This window comes from Talaromyces atroroseus (genome assembly GCF_001907595.1).
Source record: "Talaromyces atroroseus strain IBT 11181 chromosome Unknown scaffold_10, whole genome shotgun sequence".
Taxonomy (NCBI): domain Eukaryota; kingdom Fungi; phylum Ascomycota; class Eurotiomycetes; order Eurotiales; family Trichocomaceae; genus Talaromyces; species Talaromyces atroroseus.
In genome coordinates this window covers 357,836-384,789 of record NW_017971442.1, presented here as the reverse complement: position 1 = coordinate 384,789, position 26,954 = coordinate 357,836, and the positions used below count along the sequence as shown (strand labels likewise).

General features: G+C 47.1%; 12 protein-coding genes across 12 annotated transcripts in view, besides 1 other annotated feature; 8 read left to right on the top strand and 4 right to left on the bottom strand.

Annotated features, from left to right (window-relative positions):
- Window positions 1-257, bottom strand: part of UA08_06937 (hypothetical protein) — a gene marked incomplete at both ends in the record, with an annotated part of 546 nt that extends 289 nt beyond the window's left edge. The window contains 2 exons of the mRNA XM_020262258.1: window positions 6-133; window positions 179-257. Coding sequence (XP_020117590.1) covers window positions 6-133; window positions 179-257 — 207 coding nt within the window. The remainder of the gene's footprint in view (window positions 1-5; window positions 134-178) is intronic.
- An 851-nt stretch (window positions 258-1,108) lies between these two features.
- Window positions 1,109-2,147, top strand: UA08_06936 (hypothetical protein; the record flags this gene model as incomplete). Its single annotated transcript, XM_020262257.1, has 2 exons — window positions 1,109-1,385; window positions 1,438-2,147. The coding sequence occupies 2 exons, from the start codon at window positions 1,109-1,111 to the stop codon at window positions 2,145-2,147; spliced, it is 987 nt and encodes a 328-aa protein (XP_020117583.1).
- Window positions 2,148-3,070: 923 nt separating this feature from the next.
- On the top strand, window positions 3,071-3,930 carry UA08_06935 (hypothetical protein; the record flags this gene model as incomplete). The annotated part of the gene is made up of 2 exons (XM_020262256.1): window positions 3,071-3,646; window positions 3,871-3,930. 2 exons carry the CDS (start codon window positions 3,071-3,073, stop codon window positions 3,928-3,930), a joined length of 636 nt encoding a protein of 211 aa, XP_020117582.1.
- A 1,538-nt stretch (window positions 3,931-5,468) lies between these two features.
- Window positions 5,469-7,205, top strand: UA08_06934 (hypothetical protein; the record flags this gene model as incomplete). Its single annotated transcript, XM_020262255.1, has 5 exons — window positions 5,469-5,529; window positions 5,586-5,997; window positions 6,049-6,061; window positions 6,122-6,916; window positions 6,981-7,205. 5 exons carry the CDS (start codon window positions 5,469-5,471, stop codon window positions 7,203-7,205), a joined length of 1,506 nt encoding a protein of 501 aa, XP_020117585.1.
- A 229-nt stretch (window positions 7,206-7,434) lies between these two features.
- On the bottom strand, window positions 7,435-8,711 carry UA08_06933 (hypothetical protein; the record flags this gene model as incomplete). Its single annotated transcript, XM_020262254.1, has 5 exons — window positions 7,435-7,444; window positions 7,492-7,705; window positions 7,778-8,322; window positions 8,384-8,505; window positions 8,562-8,711. 5 exons carry the CDS (start codon window positions 8,709-8,711, stop codon window positions 7,435-7,437), a joined length of 1,041 nt encoding a protein of 346 aa, XP_020117584.1.
- Window positions 8,712-9,301: 590 nt separating this feature from the next.
- On the top strand, window positions 9,302-10,882 carry UA08_06932 (hypothetical protein; the record flags this gene model as incomplete). The annotated part of the gene is made up of 5 exons (XM_020262253.1): window positions 9,302-9,350; window positions 9,716-10,113; window positions 10,173-10,301; window positions 10,358-10,461; window positions 10,528-10,882. 5 exons carry the CDS (start codon window positions 9,302-9,304, stop codon window positions 10,880-10,882), a joined length of 1,035 nt encoding a protein of 344 aa, XP_020117587.1.
- Window positions 10,883-12,671: 1,789 nt separating this feature from the next.
- Window positions 12,672-12,711: a repeat region (Identified by RepeatMasker using a combination of RepBase library and repeat library created with RepeatScout).
- A 280-nt stretch (window positions 12,712-12,991) lies between these two features.
- On the top strand, window positions 12,992-13,581 carry UA08_06931 (hypothetical protein; the record flags this gene model as incomplete). The annotated part of the gene is made up of 2 exons (XM_020262252.1): window positions 12,992-13,342; window positions 13,426-13,581. The coding sequence occupies 2 exons, from the start codon at window positions 12,992-12,994 to the stop codon at window positions 13,579-13,581; spliced, it is 507 nt and encodes a 168-aa protein (XP_020117586.1).
- Window positions 13,582-14,119: 538 nt separating this feature from the next.
- UA08_06930 (hypothetical protein) lies at window positions 14,120-15,248 on the top strand (the record flags this gene model as incomplete). The annotated part of the gene is made up of 2 exons (XM_020262251.1): window positions 14,120-14,191; window positions 14,259-15,248. 2 exons carry the CDS (start codon window positions 14,120-14,122, stop codon window positions 15,246-15,248), a joined length of 1,062 nt encoding a protein of 353 aa, XP_020117589.1.
- A 1,338-nt stretch (window positions 15,249-16,586) lies between these two features.
- On the bottom strand, window positions 16,587-20,941 carry UA08_06929 (hypothetical protein; the record flags this gene model as incomplete). Its single annotated transcript, XM_020262250.1, has 7 exons — window positions 16,587-18,561; window positions 19,512-19,846; window positions 19,931-20,080; window positions 20,143-20,268; window positions 20,338-20,635; window positions 20,695-20,845; window positions 20,899-20,941. The coding sequence occupies 7 exons, from the start codon at window positions 20,939-20,941 to the stop codon at window positions 16,587-16,589; spliced, it is 3,078 nt and encodes a 1,025-aa protein (XP_020117588.1).
- A 1,346-nt stretch (window positions 20,942-22,287) lies between these two features.
- On the top strand, window positions 22,288-23,349 carry UA08_06928 (hypothetical protein; the record flags this gene model as incomplete). The annotated part of the gene is made up of 1 exon (XM_020262248.1): window positions 22,288-23,349. The coding sequence occupies one exon, from the start codon at window positions 22,288-22,290 to the stop codon at window positions 23,347-23,349; it is 1,062 nt and encodes a 353-aa protein (XP_020117857.1).
- Window positions 23,350-23,649: 300 nt separating this feature from the next.
- UA08_06927 (hypothetical protein) lies at window positions 23,650-24,962 on the top strand (the record flags this gene model as incomplete). The annotated part of the gene is made up of 4 exons (XM_020262247.1): window positions 23,650-23,836; window positions 23,961-24,133; window positions 24,165-24,251; window positions 24,312-24,962. The coding sequence occupies 4 exons, from the start codon at window positions 23,650-23,652 to the stop codon at window positions 24,960-24,962; spliced, it is 1,098 nt and encodes a 365-aa protein (XP_020117858.1).
- Window positions 24,963-25,105: 143 nt separating this feature from the next.
- On the bottom strand, window positions 25,106-26,380 carry UA08_06926 (hypothetical protein; the record flags this gene model as incomplete). The annotated part of the gene is made up of 4 exons (XM_020262246.1): window positions 25,106-25,523; window positions 25,596-25,713; window positions 25,779-26,154; window positions 26,231-26,380. 4 exons carry the CDS (start codon window positions 26,378-26,380, stop codon window positions 25,106-25,108), a joined length of 1,062 nt encoding a protein of 353 aa, XP_020117863.1.
- Window positions 26,381-26,954: the final 574 nt, after the last annotated feature.

Sequence of the window (26,954 nt, the reverse complement as noted above, 5' to 3'; positions counted from 1 at the left end):
TCAACCTCGATACCATTCAGATCACCACCCCAAGCCTGGACAGTACGCTTTTCTGACTGCTCAGTGGCATCAACCTCGATACCATTCAGATCACCTCCCCAAGCCTGGACAGTACGGCCGAGGACATCGTTGCCTAGGGCTTATTTAGAACCAATAATAAAAAAGGGAAACGAATTACCAGTACGCTTCGGAATGGCCCTAGCCTGAGTCAAGCCCAGATTCAGGGCAAGCACTGCAGCGATGACTTGAAGTCGCATGATGAGAATGATGATTTCAAGAATAAAATTTGATGCCTGAACTAGGTTTATAGGCCTTTGGAATTAAAACTGAAACAAACAATTCCGTTTTTCTTATATACCAGCGAGGATGCCTCTGAGTGTGATGAATCGAATCATAGACTCCGGCACTACCCTGTCTTATAGTTTGTTAGTGTGGATGATAAATCCGATGTGGCATGTCAAGCACGACTTTTAATGTTATACGAGAACATAAATGACGAAACTTATCAAACGGATCTGGGCTTATATTACAGTCGTAACTGTTACATCGTGGGGTTCTGCTCCACATTATAAAAGTCTTGACATGCCCCAAAAAAGCCCTCAAAGGCTAATGCAAAGACAAAATGACGCCAAAATAGTCATATGCTTTATCATGGAAGCATTGAGTTACTGAATTAGTCAATATTCAGGTGGTATTTCATGCAAGAAGGTGACAGTGAAGGGTGAGATAATGCAGTCATCGACGAGCCCAAACCGCGTTACGAAGTCTGATTTCGGTCATAGTCCGTGACAAGTCACTGCGCACTTTACAGCGATGAGGCGTGTGAGACATTTAATAGGTCCCCATACATACCCCAATCTGGCCGTGACCTTTTGGCCCCCATTTTTGCCAAATCGTATCGTATAGCTATTATCTCGACTGCTCATCGCAGATAACGGAAGACGAGAAGACGTGGACGTCGTAAAGTAAAAAGCTTGATGGCCAATTATTTAGTCTCGGCGAGAACTCGAATTAGTGTCTTTCATTCTCTCCGTGAACTGTCTCTTTCTTCCCTTACTGCATATCCCACCTCTGTCTTTAGGCCATCATTCAACACGATCCGTAGGCCATGCATCTCTCAAAAGGTCAAACATATGAGAAGCTAGAAGACAAAGAATCCTCGGATTTAACAGACGGGAGTTCATCCGAGCACTCGCTCTTACGTGATGGACAGTCTGGCCGTCTAGAAACCTGGAACATCCGGGATTCTGTCCAGGTGTCTCGCCGGCGATTAGTGGGTTTTATGATTGCTGGATTGGTCCTAGCAACCAATATCTGCACAATGGGAATCTGCTTTCTCTACTTTTCCTCAGGGAATACTCTCCTTCGATGGACATCAGGCTATTGTATGTTCTCTGCTCTCTTGATAAGGGTATCGCAATATTGACCTTCCCAAAGCACCAATATTTGATCGCCTCCATATCCCCGCAATATCTAAGGAGCTTCATATCCCACTTTTCCCCAACATATCAGATCCCCGAGATATCTATCGCTTGCCACCATCCCCTGAGGTAGACGCTGCTTGGGATCGGATATCCAACATTGGCCTGCACAGTATCTCGGAGACAGACGTCCGCCGCCTCGGAAAGGACCCTATGCTAGCCATCCATTCTCCCACTGAGTGGTGGTCGGAGGAATGGGGTTCAGGATGGATGGTAGAGATTGACGCATTCCATCAGATTCATTGTCTCAATGCCCTCCGTAAAGGGTTGATAACAAACTATCAATACTATTGGGGAGATCGCTATGACTTAGAGCCCCCCGTAACATTTGCCATGCATCTGAACCATTGCATGGGGGCATTGTTGGAGAATCTAATGTGCCATGCTGACGTGGATACCGTGACTTACAACTGGCGTGAAACGCAAGTGTCTCCCTTTCCAGATTTTGCCATCCGCAAACAATGTCGGGACTTCAATGCGATTTTGGAGTGGCAGGAGAAGCACAAGTTGAAGAACGGCCACGACCGCTGGTATGCCTTTGAGAAGCCCGCGGATGCGAAGCAACGAGAAGTGCCTCCCGGTCTTACTGAGTTGGGAGAGGGCACAGGCAGGAAAAATGGGCAGCCGGTACAGCGACTTGATGGATTACCACCCCAGTGCGTGTGAACGACGAGCTGATGATTGTATTATTCTTGTTTCTTTCTATGATGTGGTGCAGTAATGCAAGGGCAACAAGACTATTTTAGACATAGGAGCATGATCCTGTAGATATTCCTTGTTCTACTTGTGCTGTACTCTGGTATCTGGCTATGGACTTCTGCAGATATATCTAATGCATAATGATTGTATTTACCTTCGTATTTTTGCGTGGTCAATGTATCTAGTTTTGCAGGCCAAAATTTTTCGTTTTCAATGAAAAGCGAAATAATAACGCATGCCCGATGAAGTCGAAACAACGAAAGTTCTGTCACAGAACTAGTACAGTAGACAAGATAGAGTAAGTACGGACTACTCTCCGTAGTACCCGATTTTCAGGAAGACTGTGAATGACGCTGGGGGCCATATCTTTAGACTTGGATCTAATCGTAATGTCAGATACACTCCATACATAACTGACGCTAATGTAGCAGTGTAGATAGCAGATGTTACGTAAGGGTACCAATATGGAGAAATACACGCGGACCAATCTACTTAGAAGAGTGCTAGGAGTTCAAATCTGCAGAGTAACCACTAAGCAGTGAGCAGCCCAGCTACAGAATCTGCCGTAGCATGAACTAGTAATTTAGGGGCTGAGATTAACTTCTATCATATCTGAGATCCCCGCCTAGACCCTCAGCCCGTGCCGTCTTATCCAGAGGCTTATCATGCATATTAGTTACTTCCTATGCAAACATTGGCAATTGTCTACCTGTCTTTCCCTTCACCCGAGTTCTTCTACTAGAAGTGAACCTGTCTTTCCTTTCACCCGAGTCATTCTACTAGAAGGATCTCAGCATTAGTTATTCTAAGAGGACTCGAAGCGCTAATCAGACTTCTATCTTCCGACACCGCCGGAACAGCGGCAGCCAGCGTAAAACCCGGCCGTCTCCATGAGTGTTCAGGATTTTCAATCTCCTATCAACGAAGCGGAGCCCTTCCTCAATGCCCGCTCCAAGGCTGTAGAGGAGCCGTCGGCGATACCACCTCAATACCGATTCTGGCGGTCACATTGGATGACCGTTCTTGTTGCGATCCTCCTCGGCTTTATCCTCATCCTCCAACTCATTAGTCTCCAACTCGTGTCTGCCTCGGCTACTTCCCAAGTTCTTGCTACCTGCGGCTCTGATGCTACCACTGCAAGCGCCAACAACTGCGTTTTTGATCCCGTAACATTTCACTGGCTCCCTCCGACGTGTGTTGATCAGGTCCTAGCAGATGACTTCCTGCAAACCTTGCCTAACGATCTAAGTGTGTGGTACAAGCCGCATAATTCAAGTATCGCCTCCTCGAACGCGAATGGATCCGTCGATGCGTCCCAGTTGACGGTGATACCGAAAGAGCACGTGGCACGAGGAGACTTTGGCGGCGAAGAAAGTGTCTTAGTACCTCAGCAATATCGCAGGTGGCAGTGTACCTTTCTCTGGAAGCGGTTCAATAGGGGAGTGCAGAGAAGGACACTAGATTTGGTGAGTGCAGACGAAGGACGGGTGAGACATTGTGAATGGGAATTGCTTCAGCCCCAGCATGAGGAAAATAACCGACAGGGGTACCTGGTTACTTTGAAAGTTGGAGTCAGTGCTTGTCAGATATTGTAAGAGGTACAGGCATTGCAGCCCCTCTGTTGCCCTCATCTCACAAGGATTAGTACCCAGTGATCAAATCATGTTAAATTGACAGATATGCATTTCAGCCACTTAAACTACATTACAACGTCGAGGAGGATAATAGAGTCGACCCCCTTATTCTCTGAGTAGGATTAGTTTTTCTAAGTCATTAAGACGAATACAACAAACTCTGCGAAACTAACTCATCACTCTTAGTACATACTCCTGAAAGGCAGAATACCAACCCAAGTTCGGAATATATCGAACATACTGACTGCGGAGTATAACACAAGAATTTGCAACGCGATTATCATGCAGCCAACTGCACTATAATTCACAATGCGATACACTTGACGGATCCTCCTCCTTGCTCCGTCGTTAGATATAATTTTTGAGAAAATAAGGCTCTTGTCCTGATTCCATTGCAACCCCCTTCTTCGGTCTTTATTTGTTTAATGCCTTCAGTCATATATATGTCCATCTGCTGGATTCCACCGTCGATAAGTGCATAGAACATGACCATCAGTATGGTAAGCCACAGTCATATAACTCACGGGTCGAAGTGATAAACTGTAGCCAATGATGTCTTTTCATGGACTCCAAGAACTGATAGGGCAGCAAACCCCCCCCCCCCCCCCTTTGCTAAAATATCGACTGCCATACATTGGTAGCGGCCAATCACCCAGTGACCCCAATCAATGTCGCTATGGACCAGAATGCGGCAATTCGCCCCCAGCCTTTGAGGTCTTTTGGCCGTAAGATGGCCATTCTCTGTTGTTTTCGTTGTGAGCTCTGGTGGTTAGATCAGCTTCTAGCTTCTAAAGCGCGAGGTTCTCTCTTTCAAAGTCGGCTCAGCTATAACTCTGCGGCTGCGTTATATACGTTGTCACTATCGAATAAAGAATGGATGAGAATGCAGGGGCAACAGTGCCATAGACGGATGGAAGGACCTGGCAGGAATCACGGCCGAAGCACCCAGCAGCATATTCGCACATGCGACGATGTTGATGATCAAACACAAAATCATGATTACGATCCGGACGGCGCGAACAGACCACTTCTAGCGAGGTATAGGCACTGCGAATCTTGCACTTACACGAATCGCCGAGGAATGCGAAGAAGACGATCATAGCGCTGCAGCCAGCTGCAAACCAGAATGGACCGGCAATGCCATATTGTACCCGACTAGATTGGAGCCGACAGGGGCTATAGTCCACAACTAGCCCTAAGACCCGAGACTTTTGAAGGATGCGTGATTCATTTTTCTAGTAGTTCAGTAATTGTTCTCATCGCAAGCTGCGCTAAATACCGGGAAATTATTCAGACCCTAAACTGAAGCTCGGGGATCTGCAGAAATGGCGTGCTGGACATCCACAGAACAGAGTGAGTCCAGTAAAGGGGGAAAACCAGTCATCGAGAGGTTTTTGATAGAGCCCCAACCCATGCACCACATAGTATGCAGAACTAATTTAGTTTGAGCGAGATCGACACGTCTTGGACTCATCGCGCCATCGCGGTCCACTCTGAGACTATGCAGACTGAACTCGCACGCCGCGGGGTATTTGCTTGCTCATTGCGTCCATGACCTGTTTGGTTTCCATACCTATACTGTACATCAACACCCAGATACCTATGTTCAACATCAGCGCCAGTACTAAGTGGCACACGCAACTAAGAAGACAAAATGCCCGAAATAAGCAACAAGGTTCCCAAGAGTCTCATACTCAACGCGTTCGTTGAGATGTGTTAGTATATGCATCGCTTTTGTTACCGAGACAAGAATTGACATCATCGTGTATAGGCAGTGGCCACCAGTCCCCCGGGCTATGGAGGCACCCTGACGATGAATCCTGGAGATTCAACGATGTGCACCACTGGATTGAGCTTGCAAAACTGCTAGAAGAAGCCAAATTTCATGGCATCTTCATTGCCGATGTGTTAGGTAACAACCAACAATGCTCCGTATCAAGTATTACCCTCAAGCCTGATTTCCTTTTCCCAGGCGGATACGACGTCTATAAAGGCCCGCGAAATCTCGATCCCGCTATCATCTCTGGTGCGCAATGGCCCGTAAATGAGCCATTGTCAGTGGTGCCAGCCATGGCTGCAGCAACCAAGAATCTCGGGTTTGGGGTGACGGTGGCGACGACTTACGAGCAGCCATATCATCTGGCTAGGAGGTTGTCCACGGTAGATCATCTTTCCAGTGGGCGGTGAGTTTCCTCATTATAGGTTTGGTGCCACATAAACTGATCGTGATTTAGGATCGGGTGGAATGTTAGTTGATCCTCGCCATATATTTTCTTTCAACCAGACTACTAAACGAATCCTATGCAGATTGTGACAGGATATCTCGATTCGGCAGCGCGCAATTTGGGACACGCGCAACAACCAGAACACGACGACAGATATGCGATTGCAGAGGAATATGTCAGAGTCAACTACAAACTATGGGAGTCATCATGGCGTGATGATGCCGTTGTCCGGGACCGTAAACGTGGAGTCTACACCGAGCCTTCTCGCGTTCGCCTCATCAACCATCAAGGTAAATACTATACCGTGCCTGGCCCTCACATCTGTCAGCCAAGCCCCCAGCGCACACCCCTAATCTTACAAGCCGGGACATCGAAAGCCGGTAAGCTGTTCGCCGCACAGCATGCTGAAGCCATCTTCGTCGCCGGCCATAGCCCATCCGTCGTGGCGAAGAGCATCGCTGAGATTCGTGAGCTGGCCGAGACAAAATTCGGTCGCGATCCCCGTAGCTTGAAGTTTCTTGCCTTATTCTGCCCTGTCATAGGACGAACGCAAGAAGACGCTTTGAAAAAGTTTGCCGAATACAGAGAGCTCGGGTCTCTTGAAGGAGCGCTGGCGCTTTTCGGTGGCTGGACTGGGATCGACTTGAATGAGTACGACGAAGACCAAGAATTAAGACACGTGGAGAGCAATGCTATCAGATCGGCTGTAGAGGGCTGGTCAAAGGCCTCGCCTGGGATCCCAAAATGGACCAAAACCACTGTCGCTCAACATATCACAGTGGGAGGCCTGGGTGCGACTTCTGTTGGCACTCCAGAGCAGATCGCAGATGAGCTAGAGAAATGGGTAATAGAGGCAGATGTTGATGGGTTCAACTTTGTACGATCCCCATTTGCCAAGTATACGCTGTTCAATCGTTTGCTTACAGATTTTAATGAATTAGGCTTACGCAGTCAAACCTGGCTCCTTTGTTGATATAATAGAGCTTCTTATTCCGGAACTGCGTAATCGGGGTCTATTCTGGAATGATTACGCAGTACAAGGAGGCACTTATCGTGAAAACTTCTACGGGCAGAAAGGACAGACAGGCCCGCGTAACGATCATCCAGCTGCCAAGTATCGGTGGAAGGCTGGTGTCGATGCTACAGAGCATGTGATTCCCCAATAGCGTTGAATCAAAGGGGATTTTACTTTCAGACGAGGTACCATGAACTTGGTTTTCTCAAGTCACCTCGACTACTCCAGACCAATATAGAGACATCTAGCTTATACATCAATTTTGTGAAAGTATGCAAGGTAACAGCGTCAAGAACAATTCCAACGTCACACGACTCCTATGAGCTTTATATACAAACGAATTTGTGCCATCTAGGTACATCAACAGCTTTAACTTCCCTTCAAGGAGAACTTTAAAAAAAGAAAGTTCTTTAGCTACCCTCGGATCAATAACTTACAGCTCTTCTTTAGCTATCTCAATGACAATCTTCTTTGCCGAGACCCCCCTTTTCAGCAGGTCGATGCCATATTGGACCGTTTCCAGTCCGCCCTCAATAATTATTGGATCCGGTTTGGCTTGAATTTTTCCTTCAGCCAAGGCGGCTGGAAAGTATTTGCGTAACACAGCATCACCAACGTCAGATCCAGTCATGGCGGGATCCCAAGCAAATACTAAATCGACGTGCCCTCCTCGTTAGCGATAGATACCAGAAGTTTTACTCGGCAAAATCTCAAGAAACATACTGTGAATAGGCTTGACATTCTCTGCATACGAGTTTTCCGGTGGATTCAGAAGAGCAAGCTTTCCACCGCCGATTCTGCCCAGTATTGTAGCGGAAGTCTTCATTGTCTGCGCATTGCTGATGCAGTCAAATACATGATCACCAGGCTTTAGAACCTGAAGGACCTTTTCAACAACCTTTGGATCTGTGTGGTCGAATACGTGTGATGCACCGAGAGATTTGACGTAATCGAAATTGCTAGTACTGGCAGTTGTGGCAACCTCGTAACCAGCAGCAACGGCAAGTTGAATAGCCGAACTACCACATGAAGAGCTTCCACCCCAAATAAGAACCGTTTCTCCCACAGGGTTTGGTGCCAGAGAAGGGAGTTGCAGTCCAAGATGAACAAAGAGGGCGGTCGTAGCTGTAGATATGGACAACGGCAAGACAGCCGCATTTGCCAGGGGTAAAGAGTCCGGGATTGCCGATACCAGAATCTCTGGACACGTGCTGTATCGTTGCCATCCGCTATTTGCCCTCTTATTTACCACCAGACCATTGCAGAGACTAGAAGGTGATGAATGATTAGCCGATTAGCACTCACGTATGTGTGCCAGCTAATACGTACCCAAGGACTCTCTGTCCAAGTTGGAATCGGGTCACTTTGGATCCAAGTTGCACCACCGTCCCAGCAACATCAGCGCCGAGGATGTTTGGGAAATCCATTGGGAAGGGCAAACCGTCTTGCAACTATGTAGATACATGTAAGAAGCGGATTATCAAGGACAGACGTGGGGCTGTCTCACCCTCCAGTCAAGTGGATTTGCCGCTGCATAGCTAACTTTGATAACAACCTCATCTTCTGCTGGATCTGGTTGAGGGCCTGGGCCAATCTCTAATGGATAAGCCCCGGAAGCCCGGAGCCATGCAGCTTCATTTTTTAAGATCGGAGCCATTGTTGTTGTAGTAGTGCTTGATGACGATAATGATGATGTAGCGTCAAAATAGATGCAGTAATGACTGACAGCTCCCTGCTGCGTACCTGGGACAAGAGCTCAATCGTTTGTCTTAAATACAGCGTCTTTCTCAACGCAACCCCGAGGATAAACCCTAGCCCTAGCCCTAAGACACGGAACTCCGTCGTGCTTACTAACCCATCTTGGTTAGTTAGTTAACTAGCAACGCCATTAGTTACCACCGACGGAGATAAGACCGTCAATCCGTATGTACCTATTCGACGCTACTTGATCGCTATAACTAGGGAAGGTGTAATTTTAATGGACGCAATATACGAATGTAGGATAATGGCCCTCAAAGAGGTTTGTTATATCAAAACGCCCCTGCAGGTAACATACAGCTTTGACACAACACTTAAGCATTGTTAAGGCAATTAAACCCCGTGAAGGAACAACGCCTAGGAAAGCACATTAGTAAGCAACAACTGGAACGTAATTAACTGGCTGACTAGCTATTTAGGTTGCCGACTATCGACGGAGTTGCGTGCGACGATTGTCAATTCACTTTTTCGCAGTCCAGAGTCAGCAAGATGGTTCCAGAACTGCAATGTGGAATCTGCAAAAAGAACTTTGACAACCGTATGTGCCACTCCTCCACCACATACATGTTTCCTCTGCCTGAGGTGGCTAACTCCAACCGGCAACCACCACAGGGAGGTCATGTATTCGACATGCCAGTTACTGCAGGAAAAGGGCCTTAAATCCCGCTAAGTCTAGGAAGAAGGCATGCATTAACTGTACCAAGGCCAAAGTTCACTGCGATGTTGGATTTCCGGCCTGTTCACGATGTCTGGGTAGAAATGCCACCTGCCGATACCACATTCCACAACATCCACAGACACAGACACCCCGCCCTGCATTGTCATCACCATCAGCGTCATTTCTGGACCCAATTACTCATAATTCCACATCACTGCTCCACTTTTATCCAAATCAATATGCAGTGGAAGTATCTCCATCGCAAACGGCACTTTCTGGATCCAACAATTCGTCTCTCGATGAGGGCTTCAATGATCTTCTGAATATCTACCAGCCAGCTCCGCCGGTTGTTAGGTCTTTCTGGCCTAGGAAAATGCCTTTTAGAGACCTATCACTCAACCGAAAGTATGTCCTTGTCAACCTCAGCAGTTACCCACGCATGATGCTTCCAGAGAGCAAAGACAGTGCTCCACCCTTTGTGCATTCACAATCCTTGGTCAAGAATCTTCTCGACCGCAAGTTCGAGTCTGACTCGCTGGCCCGCTGCGCGGGAATAGTCGCCATGTGGTCGGTCAAAAACAAGGATAACAGTGTTTATATCTGGAGAGCAATACGGTCTGAGCAGGAACGGATTTTCCAACAGGTTCGACTCCCTCTTTTTCCATCCGGTGGGACACTTTCCTAACAAACTATATATTACAGTGCTATGACTACGACGATTGGGAATTGGTGGCTGCCCTCCAAGCCATGTGCATCTACTGCATCTTGCGAATCCTAGAGAAAGACGAGACCGTAACGGACTTTGACATCCCGTTGATAGTAACTATGACGGTATGGTTTCTCCGTCCTCTTCTTCCTCTACACATGAAGCTTAATAGTGCGAGTAGAAAGTCGCGAGACGAGTAGGCGCTCAACCAGCCATTCACATTCGATCAGAAAAGAGTTTACTGCCACGTTGGGAACAGTGGATCATTGGCGAGTCAGTACGGCGGTATGAAATATGTACTCACCCGCTGCTTATCCAGTTCAACTTTGTACTTACAATTTACTGTCCCAGGACTGTTTTCATAATATTTATAATAAGCTCGCTTTTCGACGTATCCGTGGGCCTAGATCACCAAGCTTGTGGCAGCGCAGGGTATCTCGCTGAGATGCCTCTCCCGAGCACGAAGAGCATGTGGAATTCTAGCACAGAAGCGGATTGGACGCAGGAATATATGCTGAGTCCAGTCCAGTCAGACCTCGACCAGCTTCTCCTATTTCGCGACCTTTTATCTCAACCAAATTACAACGACGAGAATAATATATCCGAAGGCGGATGGATGCTGGATTACTGGCTCACCAATGTGGATGAAATGGGGACTCTGGTCGTTACTGCTGCAAAGTTCTCTGGAAATGCGTTCTCCAACTGATGCATGAGAAGGATCTATCGCTGCTAGATGAAACACTTAGTTCTCCTAAATAGAATCTCCTCAGCATTTTTTGCTGCGCCCCGACAGATTAACTGTAAATTGGTCCGCAGGCAATGTTGTCAGATTTGCTGTTACATGTCATGCACTACCGGATTCGGCTTAGGAATGAAGGCAGAGAGAAGGAAATGAATAACGAAATACGTCCTGAACGGATTATTAGGAGAAATGTATGTGTGTGTATTCTGTGAGTGGTCTGCTTGTGTCTCTACACGATGAGGCCGAATGTGCCCCTTTGTTAACCCTCCATGTGCATTGACCTCCAGGCATTCGCGTAGGTATTCCTCATATAGTAGAAAGACCGAGGCGTGCGATTTTGTACCTTCATCGTCAAAATACTAAGAGGTTTTTGCCCCTCGCTTGAGAAAATCTAGTGGAGGCAGGCCGATCAAAGCAATGATACGTGCCAAATGTTGTCCAACGGAATATGTCTGCGTTTGTGAGTGTGCCACATCAAACGGGCCTCTCTCTTCAAGCAAATCCCAGATCTTTCTTAAGTTAGCAATGGTTTGCCTTGAAAGAGTAGATTCAATAAATCCTACCAAGACACCCAGGTTCCAAATATCAACACTGTAACCCTAGCCCGAGTCAAGTATTACCTCGGGCGCACGGTACTCATCTGGTTGAATAAGATGATGGTGAAGAGAACCATTGTCTCCACGCACAGCAAGCCCGACGTCAGAAACTACTGGTCTTCCCATTCCCCTATCGTGAAGGCCAAATTCATTCCGTGAAAGATATATTGCCCTATCTCCAAGTTCTTTTCTGAGGTAAGGGGTCGGTTATTTCATCATGCACAACCCCCTCTAGTACACTCTGCTCTCGAAGAGCCATTAAAATATTATCAGGTTTCAGGTCTTGCTATATTTGTTAGCGGTTGAGAAAGTTCTGCCATGCCAATCGATCGGTGGGATAAGATACCTGTGTGGATGATACTGCACTGAGTGTGAAGATAGTGAACGCCTTCTATGATCATTTTAGAAACCAGTTTTAGAACATCAGGTGGAACGACATTTCCCTGGAAACGTTGCTTCAGCAACCAAAGAGGCTCGTGTGCAAACATGAATGCCACAAGGTCCCTGTAATTCAGATGAGTCAAGCAGGGTACGGACAAAATGGCGACCTATGTGTTGAGGGTTTGATTCTATTATGTGTCGAGTTATGCGTAACTCTGTTTCTGCTACTTCTCTGTTGGAGTAGTTATTCGCATTAACTTTAACTGCAACGTAGCGCGGCGGAAGCCAGCGCCACCTTTTTATATTAACACTGAATTCGAATATTATGAAGAAAATAAGTGTAAACATAAGCAATTGTGAGGCTGAGAGAAACTATCAGCTGCATGGATCGCCAAGATTTGGATCAAATATCCTCCATCATGTACAATCGGATATCGATTGCGAGAAATTCCTTATTGAATGACTAGCATAGAGGTCGATCTAGCGCATATCTGCAACCAGACACTGTCCCGTGTGGCACAATACTAGGCTGCCGGTCTATCATCCTGTGCACTACTGTATAGGACGGACGCGTAATGGAGTGTATGGTAGGCATGGCGCCAGATTAGTCTAATACGAAGTGCTACATAGATGAAGTAGCGCTCACAGCACGGTCAGTTAAGTGAGACGAGGCTTGCATGTTGAGCCAATTTCTTGCGACTGCAAAGTCAACAACTACTTCATTAGACTCTCTTATTTATTGTCTAGCAGCCGTGTTCAGCTTCATGCTTATGGTACTGATCTATTGGCTGTGACGTTCTAAATCCTCGGACAACATCCTAAACAGGTCACTGAAAGGAATATGTATATATATTCTACAAGTATTCTGTCTATTTCATATATATATATATATAAACACTAAACATACTCTTTTTATAATCGTTATTTTATACATTAACCTAAACATTTATGTAGACATTGGAGAATACATTATATCTAGGAAGGCACACAGAGCTTGTGACCGCCTGCTCCGATTGGTCGGATTCCTTCCTGGGCCTCAGGCCAACCGCGGAGAATCTAACAACACAAGCTACGACAAGCAACGACAGCAGCTAGGATGCCCTCCAGGAGACAGTTAGTAGGCGTCTTTGTGGCCTTTGTCTCTCTGTGTGCATTGCTTGCGCATCTTCGTCCAGTTCTGTATACAACGTCTGCCCAACATCCCCCCAATATGCCAATCACTCATATTGTGCTTTTCCAATTCAAAGCAAGCACTGACTCTGCGGTTATCAGCGATGTTAGATCAAATCCTAGGCCATTTAATAGCATGCCGAATTTGACATCTACCTCAACCAAGATCAACAGTCGCATGCTCGCACTAGAAGACAACTGTCTCCATCCGTCTTCTCAAAAACCATATATCAAATCTTCATCCGGCGGGGTGGATAACTCCATCAAAGGGATCCAGGTCAGTGTGTAGCCATCCAGCATCATATCCTGACCGTTATAAATCCACACTTTGTTAACCTTTTTTTTTCGTTCCACTATTAGAATGGTATTACCCATGCCTTTGTCGTTGAATTTGCCAGTAAAGAAGATCGAGATTTTTACGTTCAAAGCGACCTTGTGCATCAGGGATTCATCCGCAGCCTTGATGGGATTATCGAAAAGGCACAGGTGATTGACTTTGCAGATAGAGTATTCTAAGTAAACACGACAGCGACAGCAAGGGTATTTATTGAGGAGCATCCCGACGCGAGACTATGCCCATGTAGACGTTGACGTTATTTACGTTCAGGCTTTAACTCCCTACGCCAACATATTTATCTGGATAGGAGAACAATGGTGTCACCTCATATATTTTGTGCGTCCCCAAGACAACCAAATTTCGGTCTTAGAATTACAGTGCTAAATCCGGATTGCATGCTTGCCTCGCGATGTAACTTTTGCCCATGACTGCAATTTGTGGTAGGATCGGAGTCTATCATTCCTTACCTCCGCCAGGCAGTTTAAGTTTAAGGCGATAATCAACTCCAGCATGCCCTTATCGCCGCGTTATCACCGAGCCCTTGCTAAATGCATTGACATTCACGTCTCAAGCTCACAACATGAGCATTGCAAGAACGTCTACAAATAACAGCTTACTCGCCATGGACTAGGATGGTAGAATTAACCTTGAACACAAGGTAGTGAGTTCACGGTGCTATGGAATCAGTAAAACGCCATTAGAGGATAGAAACAGATCATGTCGCCAGAATACAGCAAAGACAAACCCGCAGGGTTCAGCAATCGTGTTGAGAAAGTTGCTGTCATTGGCGTAAGTCTCGCGTTCTAAAACTTTCATGAAACCGTTTTATATACGCTATTTCTGACTGAAATTGAAGGCTGGTGGTCGAATGGGATCGCATATTGTCGAGAATTTGCTCAAGACTGGAAAGCATGCCGTGACAATCATCTCACGCCCCAACAGCGCGAGTACATTTCCTGACGGCGTTCAAGTTGCCTGGATCGACTACAATGTCGAGGACAACACTACGTTGGTAGAGGCACTTAAGGGACAGCAGGCCTTAATTATTGCTTTGTCGGTGATGGCTCCGAGGGACACCATTTTCAAGTTGATCCACGCGTCTGCAAAGGCTGGCGTATCATACGTCCTACCAAACTGGTACGGTCATGACCCGGCGGACGACAAGATGTGCGAGGATGTTTTGTTTACCCCCTTTAGAAACAAGATGATTGCCGAATTTAAAAGCCTAGGGGTCAGCTCCTACATTCTGCTGTCTTGTGGCTTCTGGTATGAATTTAGTCTGGGCGGCGGAGCTGATCGCTACGGCTTTGATTTCAAGAAGCGCTCCTTGACCTTTTTCGATGGCGGCAACACCACTATTTCCACAAGTACTTGGCAGCAGTGTGGAAAAGCCATTGCGAATTTGCTGAGCCTGAAAGAGTTCCCAGAAAATGAAGATGACCGCTCAGTGACCCTATCACAATTTCGCAACGTTCCTGTGTACATATCGAGCTTCGAGCTAAGCCAGCGCGACATGTTCGAAAGCGTGAAGCGTGTAACGGGGACTACCGACGCTGACTGGACTATCACCGACGAATCCTCTGAAGAGCGCTGGCAGAGTGCAAAGAATGCCTTAGAGCAAAAAGGAGACGCTCATGCGTTTGTGCAAATGCTTTACAGCCGCACCTTTTTTCCAAATGGAGGTGGTAACATCAAATTAACCCGCGGCCTCCACAATGATGTGCTCGGGTTGGAAAAGGACGACTTGGATGAATCCACGGCTGTCGCTATCTCTATGGGAGAGAATAATGAACCTGTAGTGCATAAGAGCAAGGACGTCTATGGAGATCTATTCAAGGCAGAGTAGATTCATCTCGTATCGGGTTTGTGGATGTGATTCTTTAAATGAAGTTCAGAAGTATTTCACGAGTCAAAGATAACATATACTGATACAGATTCATGTATAGTCTTACAATCTGCTTTTCCTCTTGGGGTTTTGAATGTTCCTTTCTCAGCTATCTCTGCTGTGTGTTCCTTAAAACCCTCCTCATAAGCTCTAAATATTGAAGCTAATATTCTGAACAACACTGACTGCCACGCCGGCCATTCCGAGCCAATGTATGTATGCATGTAGGCACTTCCCAGTATATGAATTCCAAAGCCACACCGTTTGAGCGCTTGAAGCTGATGCCACTAAATCTCCATTGAGTGACCGCGCGATCTGATGAATTGGGAGAGTATGACCCTTGAGCGTGTGCCGATGCTATCCATTTAGTAATTCCAGTATCCATATAGTACTGCCAGATATTGATGCAAAGTGTCTTCCCATCGTACGAGAACGCAATTTGGTTGTTGAAGTTATAGCGAGCAGAATGGTAATCCTCATCCAGCGTCTCCAAAAAAAAGCGCCGCTCAAATGTATGCAGACGCTGCTCAGTTACAGGGTCACATATATCCACTGCTGTGTATGATAATGACGCAACTATCTTCCCATAATATGAAAGACTGATGCCTTTGACTGCATCAGGATGCGTACTGAAGTATCTGGATCAAAGAACTCCAACGAAGTCGGATGACAGGTAACTTCTTCATCCACTGAAGTGAAATTTCGTATGAGACTGCTTTATGGCGCAAACATAAGCGCGCTCAAATAAATCTAGAGCGGTGCCTCTGCTATTATGGATTGATTTGTCTCATCAAGCTGCTTCATATCACAGACGAGCTCATATAGCCGAGAGCAGAAGGGACAGTGCAGCAGCTAATCGTAGGATACAGTAAGTTAAAGTGACCATCCGCCTACCTCGGACTAGTGGATTGCAAGCTCATCGGAATCTCACAGCCCAATCACCGATCAGAATGACTCATTTGATCTCAAGAAGTCCTATAGGTCGCAATTATTCTTTGTCAAAAGTAAAAGCGTAAGGAAGTAATCTAGAGTAATGAACCGAATCTCCGGAAAAAGGAAAATATGGAAGGCTCGTGCAGTGCTATGGAGTATATCCGGCGTTTTTTATATTTCACCATTGGTCCCCATTCCATTTACAGTCCTGCAAAACATCATATCAAGGATAGTACAAGCAAATAAGAATTTATGGAAATATGGACATTGAGGCGTAACTGCGCGGGACAGCTAACCGACTTAATACGACATACTAAGCTGTACTAGTGCTGTCTACCTAGGAGACTGGATAAATCATTTCGAGACTCACATAAATCGCCGAAAAGGGTAACTATTAGGTATCCAAGAGACTGTCTGCTTATCATCCGATTTCAGTTTGAGCTTGAAAGGATCCGCCAACTCAACTAGAGCTTCCCACAACCTGGCGTCTGAACTGTCGGTGAAATTGCATTCTGCTTGACTCTCTTCATCCTTTACGCAGCCCAAGAAAGGCAATGTATCAGGTTGACATACTGTCCCTTCTTGCGGCAGTAGGCCTGTTTGGAAATACTGGCGTATGAGTTTTCCTGTACATAAAGATGGGCTTGAATGTGAACAATGACCCTGGGAGTCTTGCTGCAATACTACGCTTCCTGGAAAGAGTGTTGAGACCCGACGTGCATTTGTCAACGGCGTAACTGTGTCATGGGTATTGCCGATAATCAGCAATGGGTGGGATGTGTTCGCCCACTCCTGTACATGGAATGAGAAGTCTGGCTTCCAAGCTGGTCTGGCGGTGAAGCCTTCACAGGACAACTTATTGCGTGCCCAACTAGGGCCTATCCACTGGCTCTGTCCATGCAACTCTGTCCAGTACATTCGGAACTCTCTTCGGGTCAGATTCATTGAGCCGCCAATATCCATGCACGAGATTGCTTGGAAGGCACCTACCCCGGACACATATGGAATGTCAGGGTCTGGTGATGATTCGTCTCGTTGACAACCGGATGGAGTAAGGATTGCTTGTTTCCTGGAAACCAAAGACGCTAATTCCGGTGATGACGAGTTCCTCTGTTCGACCTCCAAAAGCAAACTGAAGAGGTTCTCTGCCATGGTGAAGGGAAAATACATTCCAGACAAAAGACGTAGATGTAGGTCACCGTATGTAACCATGTCCGGACCTGTGCTAATCGCGCCATCCAAGTAAATAGGAGATACAGCAATCGGATTCTCTTTCATCGCATACATGATCATCGTGAAGCGGTGCTCGATATCCGCAGCCGATGAGCCGGTATAGAGAGGACATTTTGAAGGACCCGCCTCAAAACAATATTCACAGAACTTGGAAATGATTTTGTCCGAGTCCTGGAGCTGTGTAAGCCAATCTCCAGCGTAATGGTCTGCGGGGTCGACGACACCATCGAGAATTATTCGGCCCACGCGGTCTGGATGCAGAGCTGCGAAGGTGGCCCCTAGAAGTGTCCCGTAGCTCATCCCCCAGTATTGAAGTTTCTCTTCATTGGGTTGATATGCTACTCTGGTCAGAGTTTCGCCTGTATTTGCATGCGCCGTCATCCCGTCATGCTCCAGGAGCTTGATTGCCTGCTGCTCTCGCCACTCCCCTTCTTTGTCGATGATCCGAACCATGTCTCGGGCTGTCTGAGCAGTGTTTAGGTAGGGCAAAATGCCACCTTCGCGCTCAGCGCCTGAACAACTAGCTCCTAGGGCAGATGCTCTACCCCATTCGAGTCCGATGATGCTTTCGCTATGCCACAGTAGCCCGTAATCTGGTGATTGAAGCTGCCAAACCTGTTGGTTAAATGCGTCGGGAAAGCATCGTAAGCGAGGTGTGGTATTGTTCACGCCTCGTGGATCGAAAGATAAAATATCAAAGTATTTCCCATCGTGCTCCAAATCAAGCTCTGCCGTTGAAGGAAGAACATCCGTATCTACTACGGTTTGGAGACTCGGCCCATCCGTAAGCACTTGATACACTCCGGACTCTCCCGGGCCTCCGGGATTGAGTATAATCGGCCCTCCATATCTCGGATCAGTCACAGGCACTTTAGCCGGAAGCTTGATAATGGCCAGCGCGACCTGGGAGTTGGATGCAAGACCATCATGCGTGTCAGTGGCATTCCAATTCAATGGCACAGAGAGTCGTGCGCAGAGGAAGGAGGTAAAGCACTCGGTATACTGAAGGGAATCGTTGGGAGTGATATCACTCCATCGGAAGCCCAGGCTGGCCGACTCTGCTCCTTTCTCAATCCCATACGGCCGATCAGACGTTGCCCCTCGGAACCTATAATAAAATGGAGATATTTCCCTCCACATCCATATCAATGCACAGAAACCCAGCAGAAACCAAGCACTTGCTGAATAGTCAGTTCTCCCATATTGCTTCCAACGTGGAGTTGGCTCCGAGTTCGGGCCCCTTGAACAAGGCAACGAGGATTGCGATTTTGTCATGGTCTGCTGTCCCTTAGGACATAAAAAGAGAGAGTGGCTGGCTACGCGGGCTTTTGGGACAATTAATCGGGGAGACTAAATTTGGGTCCGGATTGGCGCAAAAAAGAAGGCATAAAAGGGGGTGGAAAGAAGAAGACATTGGAAAAAGCGATCACCGGAAAAAGTGCCTGTCGACTCGACATGCACTCCGTAGTCAGGTCAGATTAAATTAAAATCATTAAATCGCTAGCTAAACTTCTGGGCTGGAATTTCACCCACTCACAAGAAACAATTCCGGGCCCGCTCTCTCGCAGGCTGCAGGATCGTCGATTACAGGCGGCTTGTGTACTCTCGGTAGCCCCGAACTTTTAGAAGGCAGAAGAAGAAACCGGGGCTTATATCAGAAAGGCCATCTCTAACTTGAATCCGTCACAACGTGGCTTGAAAGTACTAGTAGTAACAAAACCCAACTGAAAAGGCGCCTTATCCTACCCACTAGCCAGACCCTAGCTCTGCCATGTAATAAATGATATCAGATATTCAAACATAGAGATCATGGCCCAAAGTTGTTTCGAACAAACACTGTATAAATGCAAATTGCATTTGTGAGATCTATGCTCATCCAATCGCTGGTATGCAAAACAAAATTGAAATGAAATACAGTAAAATCATAACTCATCAGTCATTATAACTGTAGCTTTCTGGATATCCGCAGCAGAGAAAAAAGAAGGGGCAAAAAAGGGAAAAAGCAACCGCTTCGACACGCCAGGTGTCTATCATACAGTGCCTGTCAATTGCTCATACGGTCCCTCCTGCGAGCCTTGTCTTGCCATGCGGTAGCTGGGGTCTAATGTGCGCGACTTGCGCCCAACGAACAGCCAGCGGAAGCCTCGCGCAGTTGCTTTGACAAGGTCCCAAGGATTGGCTGCATCGAGAATTGCTCTCCAGCCAAAAGACCCTCCGTAGTTTTTCTGCGAGCCAACGTAGGGTCTCCAAGGGAAGCCCCAAAAGTGCAGAATGGCGAAGAGGGACATTTCGATACAAATAAGAAGATTGGGCAGAGCATTATTCCAGTCATTAAGCGTCACTTTGGCGGACGATTTAACGACGCCAGAGGACGTGAGAAAGTCAATGATCGTCTATAACACGTTAGTTAGGTGGTGGGGGGGGGGGGGTTGCTCTCGAGAGGTGTCAAGAGGCCGAGCCAAGAATGTTAGACTTACAGATTGCCAGAATGACAAGAAAATCACGAGTTTGATGCACAGGATCTTGAGGAAGGGCTTGTATTGCGCAATGTCTTTATGGATCTGCATGTAGAACTGAATAAGACAGTACATGGCGATCGTGACGGCTACGGACTCGATGATAAGGACCTATTCAAAGGTGAAGTTAGTGGGATTGAAGACCGACCCAAGTTTCCATCGAGATTACATACCCAAACATGCGCAAATTCAGGATTGTCCGAGTCTTCACAATAGCGATCGTTGGCCTGAGCAGCGACGGCAATAATCGTCATGACAACTCGAATGATACAATATTGGAAGACGCCAATCCAGACAATCTAGTGGATCGTGGTTGTTAGACCAGACAGGTTCATGTATGGAGTGGACTTGGCAAGGTCAATACGTACATTGAACCAGGTCAGGCCACTGCGCGGTTTCCGCCATAGTCCGTTTTGGCCGCCGGTGCATCTTTGCAACCAAGGAATAGGCCAGACCCAATTGTTGGGCTCGATTTGCCGGAAATATTCTTTTTGCGAGTGCACGTCGGGAGCGATGTACTGGCAAAGCAGCGTAAAGAATGAGGCAATGGCGAATGGTTCGTAGCAGTTCCCGATAAGCTCGTAATAGACCGATTCCTTGTAAAAGTATACGCACAGGAAGGAGGTGATGGAATATATAGGGATCATAAACAAGATACGAATGATACTAGCCGAGAGTCAGACTTAGACGCGGTGCACTCATTCATGATGGCGGGTGATACATACTATCGCTGCTGATCCGGCTGGCTATAGTGGGTGGCATGGCCGAAGATGATGATGGAGGCCAATATGAAGGAGACAACGGTGAGAACGGCGCAAAGGATAACACATAGGGTATGGAAGGTGACGCCGCCATCCCAAAGATCAACCTCGTGGACTAGGATGATTTGTTGAGTATCGCAGCAAGCATGATGAAGCACGGGGACTTACTGGTAGCAATATGGTCCGTGGAATTGCACGTCGGCCAGGTCATGGCGGGATCAACTCAAGGGCTTTTATGCCTTGCCGCTGCTCAGGTCAAAAATTCAGCCTGTGAAGGAGAAGAAGAAGAAGAAGAAAGATATTTCGCTCGCACGGCGGGCCAGTCACAAGTTATAGGGAGTTTGTCATAGGGCGAGTGTCACTGACGTATCGGATGCACCGGTACAATGTAGCACTTAGGATTAAATAGTGCATATTTCGTAGTTTGCTATTGGCGTGTGGCAGAGGAAAAACATGCTGAGCCACAAGCATAGAAAATTAGCATGGGTTTTGGAGCAATAATCAGAAATAAGCCGACTCCCGAAGCGTGAAGGCCACGTAAGTGAAGGCCCGCAGTGGCTTGGACACTCCCAATGCAGTAAGCCACTAAACGAATGCCGTGGGCGATCTCGTCACGACACATGAGACAGCAGGGCATTAATTTTGGGGGAGTATTTCATACGTACGACGTAGAAACTACTATTCCCAGCGTGCGGCACGCTGGGCACACGCCGCTCGTTCATCGGAGGACCAAATATAGAATCCTACAGAGTATAGACTAGCGCGAAGTACTCCGTGCGCGAAGCCAACCTTTGCATGCCATTGGCCGAGTGCAATGTGTCATGGTTTGTTTATGCAGGGTTATACAAGGGGAACTTACGTATAAAATGTGCGGAGTGTGTGGATATGAGGAACAAGCCTTGCACAATTCTTCATCTGCATGCTGTTGCTCAGCCTCACTAGAATCCGAGCCAATAACGCATCGAGAGAGCGTGGGTTATAGGATCTACTACTAGTACTTTAGACACTGCGGACATGATATTCACCGAATTTTACCGACATTGCCCGCATCATGATTTCCCAGGCTAAAACCCCAGTGACCGCCAGCCTTGCCAACTCTGTATCAAGCGGTGAAAAAGCAGAAACCGAACTACATAACTACCTACATATATATTATTGATGGCAATGCACACTCCCTCATTATGTTCCAGTAAGCGACGCAAGGGAGCCCAAACGCCCTAACCCTTTGCGGGCAGCGCAGTATAGCCTCGAGGAGCCAATCAGAGCCCGCTGTTCGCTGTGCAGAATACTTTGGGAGTACACGCTGTTGAACGATGCTCGTCGGTTGTAGCTATATCTTCTAAATTGGCTGACTTTTGAATACTTACTCAGTAACGTTGAGCCTGAGAGCTCTAGCTACGGTCCTGCCAAGGAACCATCATAGATCCGCTAACTTAGAAATAGCTGATGCTCGTGCAAAACGAAAAGCTAATCGGATCCTTCAATTCAAACAGCGTCACAAAAAAGAAACTATCACTTTTCTAATAGTTACTTCGCGGAATTAATTCCCAACACACCATGTCTGAGAGGTCACTGGTTCTTGTTACAGGTGGCACAGGCTTCCTGGCGGTGTGGGTGATTGTCTCTCTCTTTCGGCAAGGATATCGTGTACGCACCACCGTGCGCTCCCTTAAACGCGCCGAGAATATCGCGAAGAAACTGAGCGAGGCAGGGATCAACGAAGACCAGGTATCATCGCTCGAAGTTGTCCAAGCAGACCTTGTGCAGGATGATGGCTGGGCTGATGCCATGAAGGATGTCAAATATGTCCAGCATATTGCATCCCCCTTTCCCGATGGACCACCTAAGGATGAAGATGAGCTCCTGATTCCTGCACTTGAAGGCACTTTGCGCGTTCTTCGCTTTTCTCGCGACGCCGGCTCCGTGGTCCGTGTCGTGGTAACGAGTAGTGCTGCAGCAGTTATTTATGGCCGTTCGCCCAAAATCCCGGAATCGGACCCATTTACCGAGGTGGATTGGACCGATGTCAACTCTAAGGATACCACGCATTATCCGAAATCGAAGACTTTGGCAGAGCGTGCAGCATGGGATTTCATAGAGAAGGAAGGAGGCGAGCTTGAACTGGCAGTCGTCAACCCAGTTGTGGTCTTAGGTCCAACACTTGGTCCGGATGTAGGCACGAGCTTGCACACTGTGAGTGAACTTCTGGAAGGCAATGCGCCAGGCCTTCCTCGGTTGAGCATGGGTATTGTTGACGTTCGTGATTGTGCAACTTTGCATGTGCTGGTCATGACCCATCCAGATGCGAAGGGAGAGCGATTTCTGTGTATTGGCGAGGGTTCTGTCATGATGGAAGACATTGCGAAGATCCTGAAGAAAAACTTGGGCCCGAAGGCACGAAAGGTGCCATCGATAGTTCTCCCAGACTTCCTTATGCGGGCAGTCGCAATCTTCCTTCCAATTGCTCGTCTTATCCTACCGGATCTGGGCCACCAGCACACAATTAGCAACGCCAAAGCTACAGAAACCTTGGGCTGGAAGTGGCAATACACCAGCGAACAGGCAATAATGGCATCGGCGGAGAGTCTTTTTAGGTTCGATGTTGTCAAGGCTGGATGAATTTTTGATCTGTTTGTGACAGTCTATCTACATGCAACAAGAATACAATCGGAGAGCCATATTGAAGAGCCTAAAAAATATATAAGTACCGCCGGCGGCAGTATACCTAGCTAGTATTATGCATAGACCCAAAAAAAAAAAAAAAAAAAAGGGTTCAGGCAGAGTGGGGAGCCGCTTAGCCAATCAACATCCGCGAGTGACATGTATGTATATGCCATCTTTGGAGCCCCTACATTGCATTATTTCGACCTCAATGATCCCTAGCTACCATTTCATGCCCCTGGAAAATAATTGTCAAACATGGAGGATACAGATATGGCAATCGACCGTCCTTGCCAGGCACGTCTCGATGTGGAAAAGAACCAGGACCAACTCCGTGTGCCTGCTGATCACCAGGGCAAGGAATCAGTCTTCAAAAACCTGGGCATCCTGGACCGATATCTCGCAGTATGGATATTTCTCGCCATGGCAGTTGGGATTATTCTCGGTAATTTTGTTCCAAGTACTGGACGAGCATTACAAAGGGGGGAATTCGTAGGAGTCTCAGTCCCAATTGGTACAGTCATATCCAATCCTCGGTTGTTTGCCTACCCACTAAGTATCTGTGTTAGCTGTCGGACTCCTTGTAATGATGTACCCCATTCTTTGCAAGGTTCGCTATGAAGAGCTGCATCATGTCTTCAAGACCTCCAAAATCTGGACACAGATTGCGTTCAGTATCGTGTTGAATTGGATAGTTGCACCTTTTTTCATGGTAAAGTCACGACCCGACTCTTCCTTTACGGTGAGTAGCAGCTGACAATCACATTATGCAGTTAGCCCTGGCTTGGGCTTTCCTGCCCGATCAAAGTGAATTGCGGCAGGGATTGATCCTCGTTGGAATTGCACGATGTATTGCGATGGTGAGTTTGTCCATCACTTATGGTACAAGCATACCTTCTTAACTGTTATCTCATGTTTAGGTCTTGATTTGGACCGGACTGGCAGGAGGCGACGAGGAGTATTGTGCCATTTTGGTTGCAGTCAACTCTCTTCTTCAGATGGTACTATTTGCACCATTCGCTGTCCTCTTTATACGAATATTCGACGGTGACGGGATCACATTCGAATATTCTGTAGTCGCCAAGAGCGTTGCAATATTCCTTGGTATTCCACTGGGCGCAGCGATTATTACGCGCTTTCTCCTTCTCCGGGCTGCAGGCGAAGCGTGGTATAGCCGGGTGTTCCTTAAGTTTGCTAGCCCCTGGTCCCTCATCGGACTCTTGTTTACAATCCTGGTACTCTTCGCTTCACAAGGGCATCAAGTTGTTCATCAGATAGTTTCAGTCATTCGCGTCGCCGCTCCACTAGTCGTTTATTTCACGGTGATATTTTCACTTACCATGATCATGGCATACAAACTGGGATTTGGCTACAAGCTAGCTGCCACACAGAGTTTCACCGCTGCTAGCAACAATTTCGAACTCGCCATTGCTGTTGCTGTTGCGACATTTGGTGCGGATAGCAATCAGGCTCTTGCAGCTACTGTTGGACCTCTCATTGAGGTCCCAGTCTTGCTCGGGCTTGTATATGGTGCTAGGTTTGTCGCCGATCGGTTACGTTGGCGTGATTAATATCGTGCTTCTACCACTTGCCTCCTATGGAAGGACACAAAATGACTAGATGCGGTTGCCTCTGAAGAACTCCTTCAGGGATAAATTGGATGGACTGGATAGATATCTTTAACGTCATAACTAATCCTACCAAAAACGTATAATTACATAGGATCTTCCACGTTTCCATCAGAATGGTCAGCGTATCTCCAGTCGCCACAGTCAGAGTTTTTCCTGTAATCCGTATCTCGAAGTATAACATCTTCACTGCTAGACTTCTTTGACATACAATCCCCTTCATGGCCCTCGGCCATCGATGCTTGGTTTCTAGGCCCCAAAGAAAAACTCTGGTTCCCAGAATATGTCAAGCCTGATCGATGCGTATTTCTATATGCACTTGTTGATCCTGGCTTTTTTGTTCGTAAAAGGGACCGGAGACACGGTATTGAAGTTGTAATGATGACCAGATATGTCTCAATGTAAAGCCAGCGTTCTAAATCGACGGTCGCGATGGTTGGATCGCTGTCCACGCTTCCAAGAACTTCAATCTGAACTGTCTTGATGATAGATGCAACCATTGCACTAAATGTGAGAAACATTAGCGAGTTGTGAAATTTCGTCATATTCTTGGATAACGCGAGGGGTTAGTCTTACAAGATCCCTAGGCCAAGAAGGCCAATCAGAGCACATTTGATGCGTGGTTTCATATTTAGGTTCCAGAAGATATATGCCGAGAATGCTGCGAGGTAAAGATCTGTGGCGGAGTTGAAGGCTGTGATGGCACAAAGTCAACACCGTTAACTAATTGCCTGTCCAAAAGCATACTGAGTCTCTTACAGCCTTCAAAATAACCATAGTATGTCTGGACATTGAGACTCCAGCATTTCCCGGAGCCAGTCTCGTTCCATATAGCGGATGCATGTCCGGGGCATTGTAGAAAGATTATGAGTATGAACAGAGCGTTGACAAAGATTTGCGCGCCAACCAGGATCCACAGGATAATTCGATGTGCCTTTCTCGCACCGAGTAAACTGATCACAAAGACTATGAAGGCGATTCGTCCTATGGCGCCGCCAGCCGTACCGAACGTCTGCGACAGGTAGTCGTACATGATAACGGTGGAAACATTGTCTGTGTCAATGTCCCAAACTTGGCGGCCATATCCACACTTGATTCCTACAGTAAGTATCGCCGAGCCGACCAAGGCAGAGCACTGTGCAAGGAGCAGGAGACGTATTAGTGAAACTGCTGTAAATCACGCAATAGCACCTGATGAACGTTGTGCTAACCAACGCAAAGACCATCAGCACATCGTCCCAGGCGAGCTTTCTAATTCGTGCCTTCGCCGTGATCCTCAGCAAAACGACCGAAATTGAAATCGCTGCAAATATCCAGATATCGCGAAGCAGCTCCGGCCCTCGATCAACAGTGGTCGACATTTTAGAAGCGAATTGTGTTGGAAACCCTTGACATTCGATCACCTGGGTGGGACGCGCATTGAGATGATCGCGACAGGACTGCCAAGCATGCGACTTATTTACAGAACTGACATTCTGGTAATAGAGATAAGAAGATATAGGGCCAGGCTTCAAAGTCCATGGTGTAGACCGGAGGTCGCCGCTGACAGGCGAAGAAGATATCACCCTGGAATATCGCAGGAAATGGTTCCTATAATAACCTACGAACGCCGTTTAGTATTTTTGGAAAACTACTGAAAACGAGCCATGCAATTTCAGGTGAACGAAACGTTGATAATGAATGAAAAGGTGATTGGTCTCCATTGGAGAATTGCGGTGGCAGTTCTATGACTTTATCTGTCGACGGCGAGTTCCGCTCACAGGAAACCCGCGATCAAGGCCCGCCCCGTGCGCTATGTAGTAGGAAGAGACAGAGATCTTCGCAGCCCTAAAATAATTAATGCCTGTTTCTATCTTGATAAGCCTGCAGATAGAGACTGTAGGTAAGCGAACGAGCCCGTGGTCTGTCCTACAGAAGGTTAAGGGCCTTGGGTTC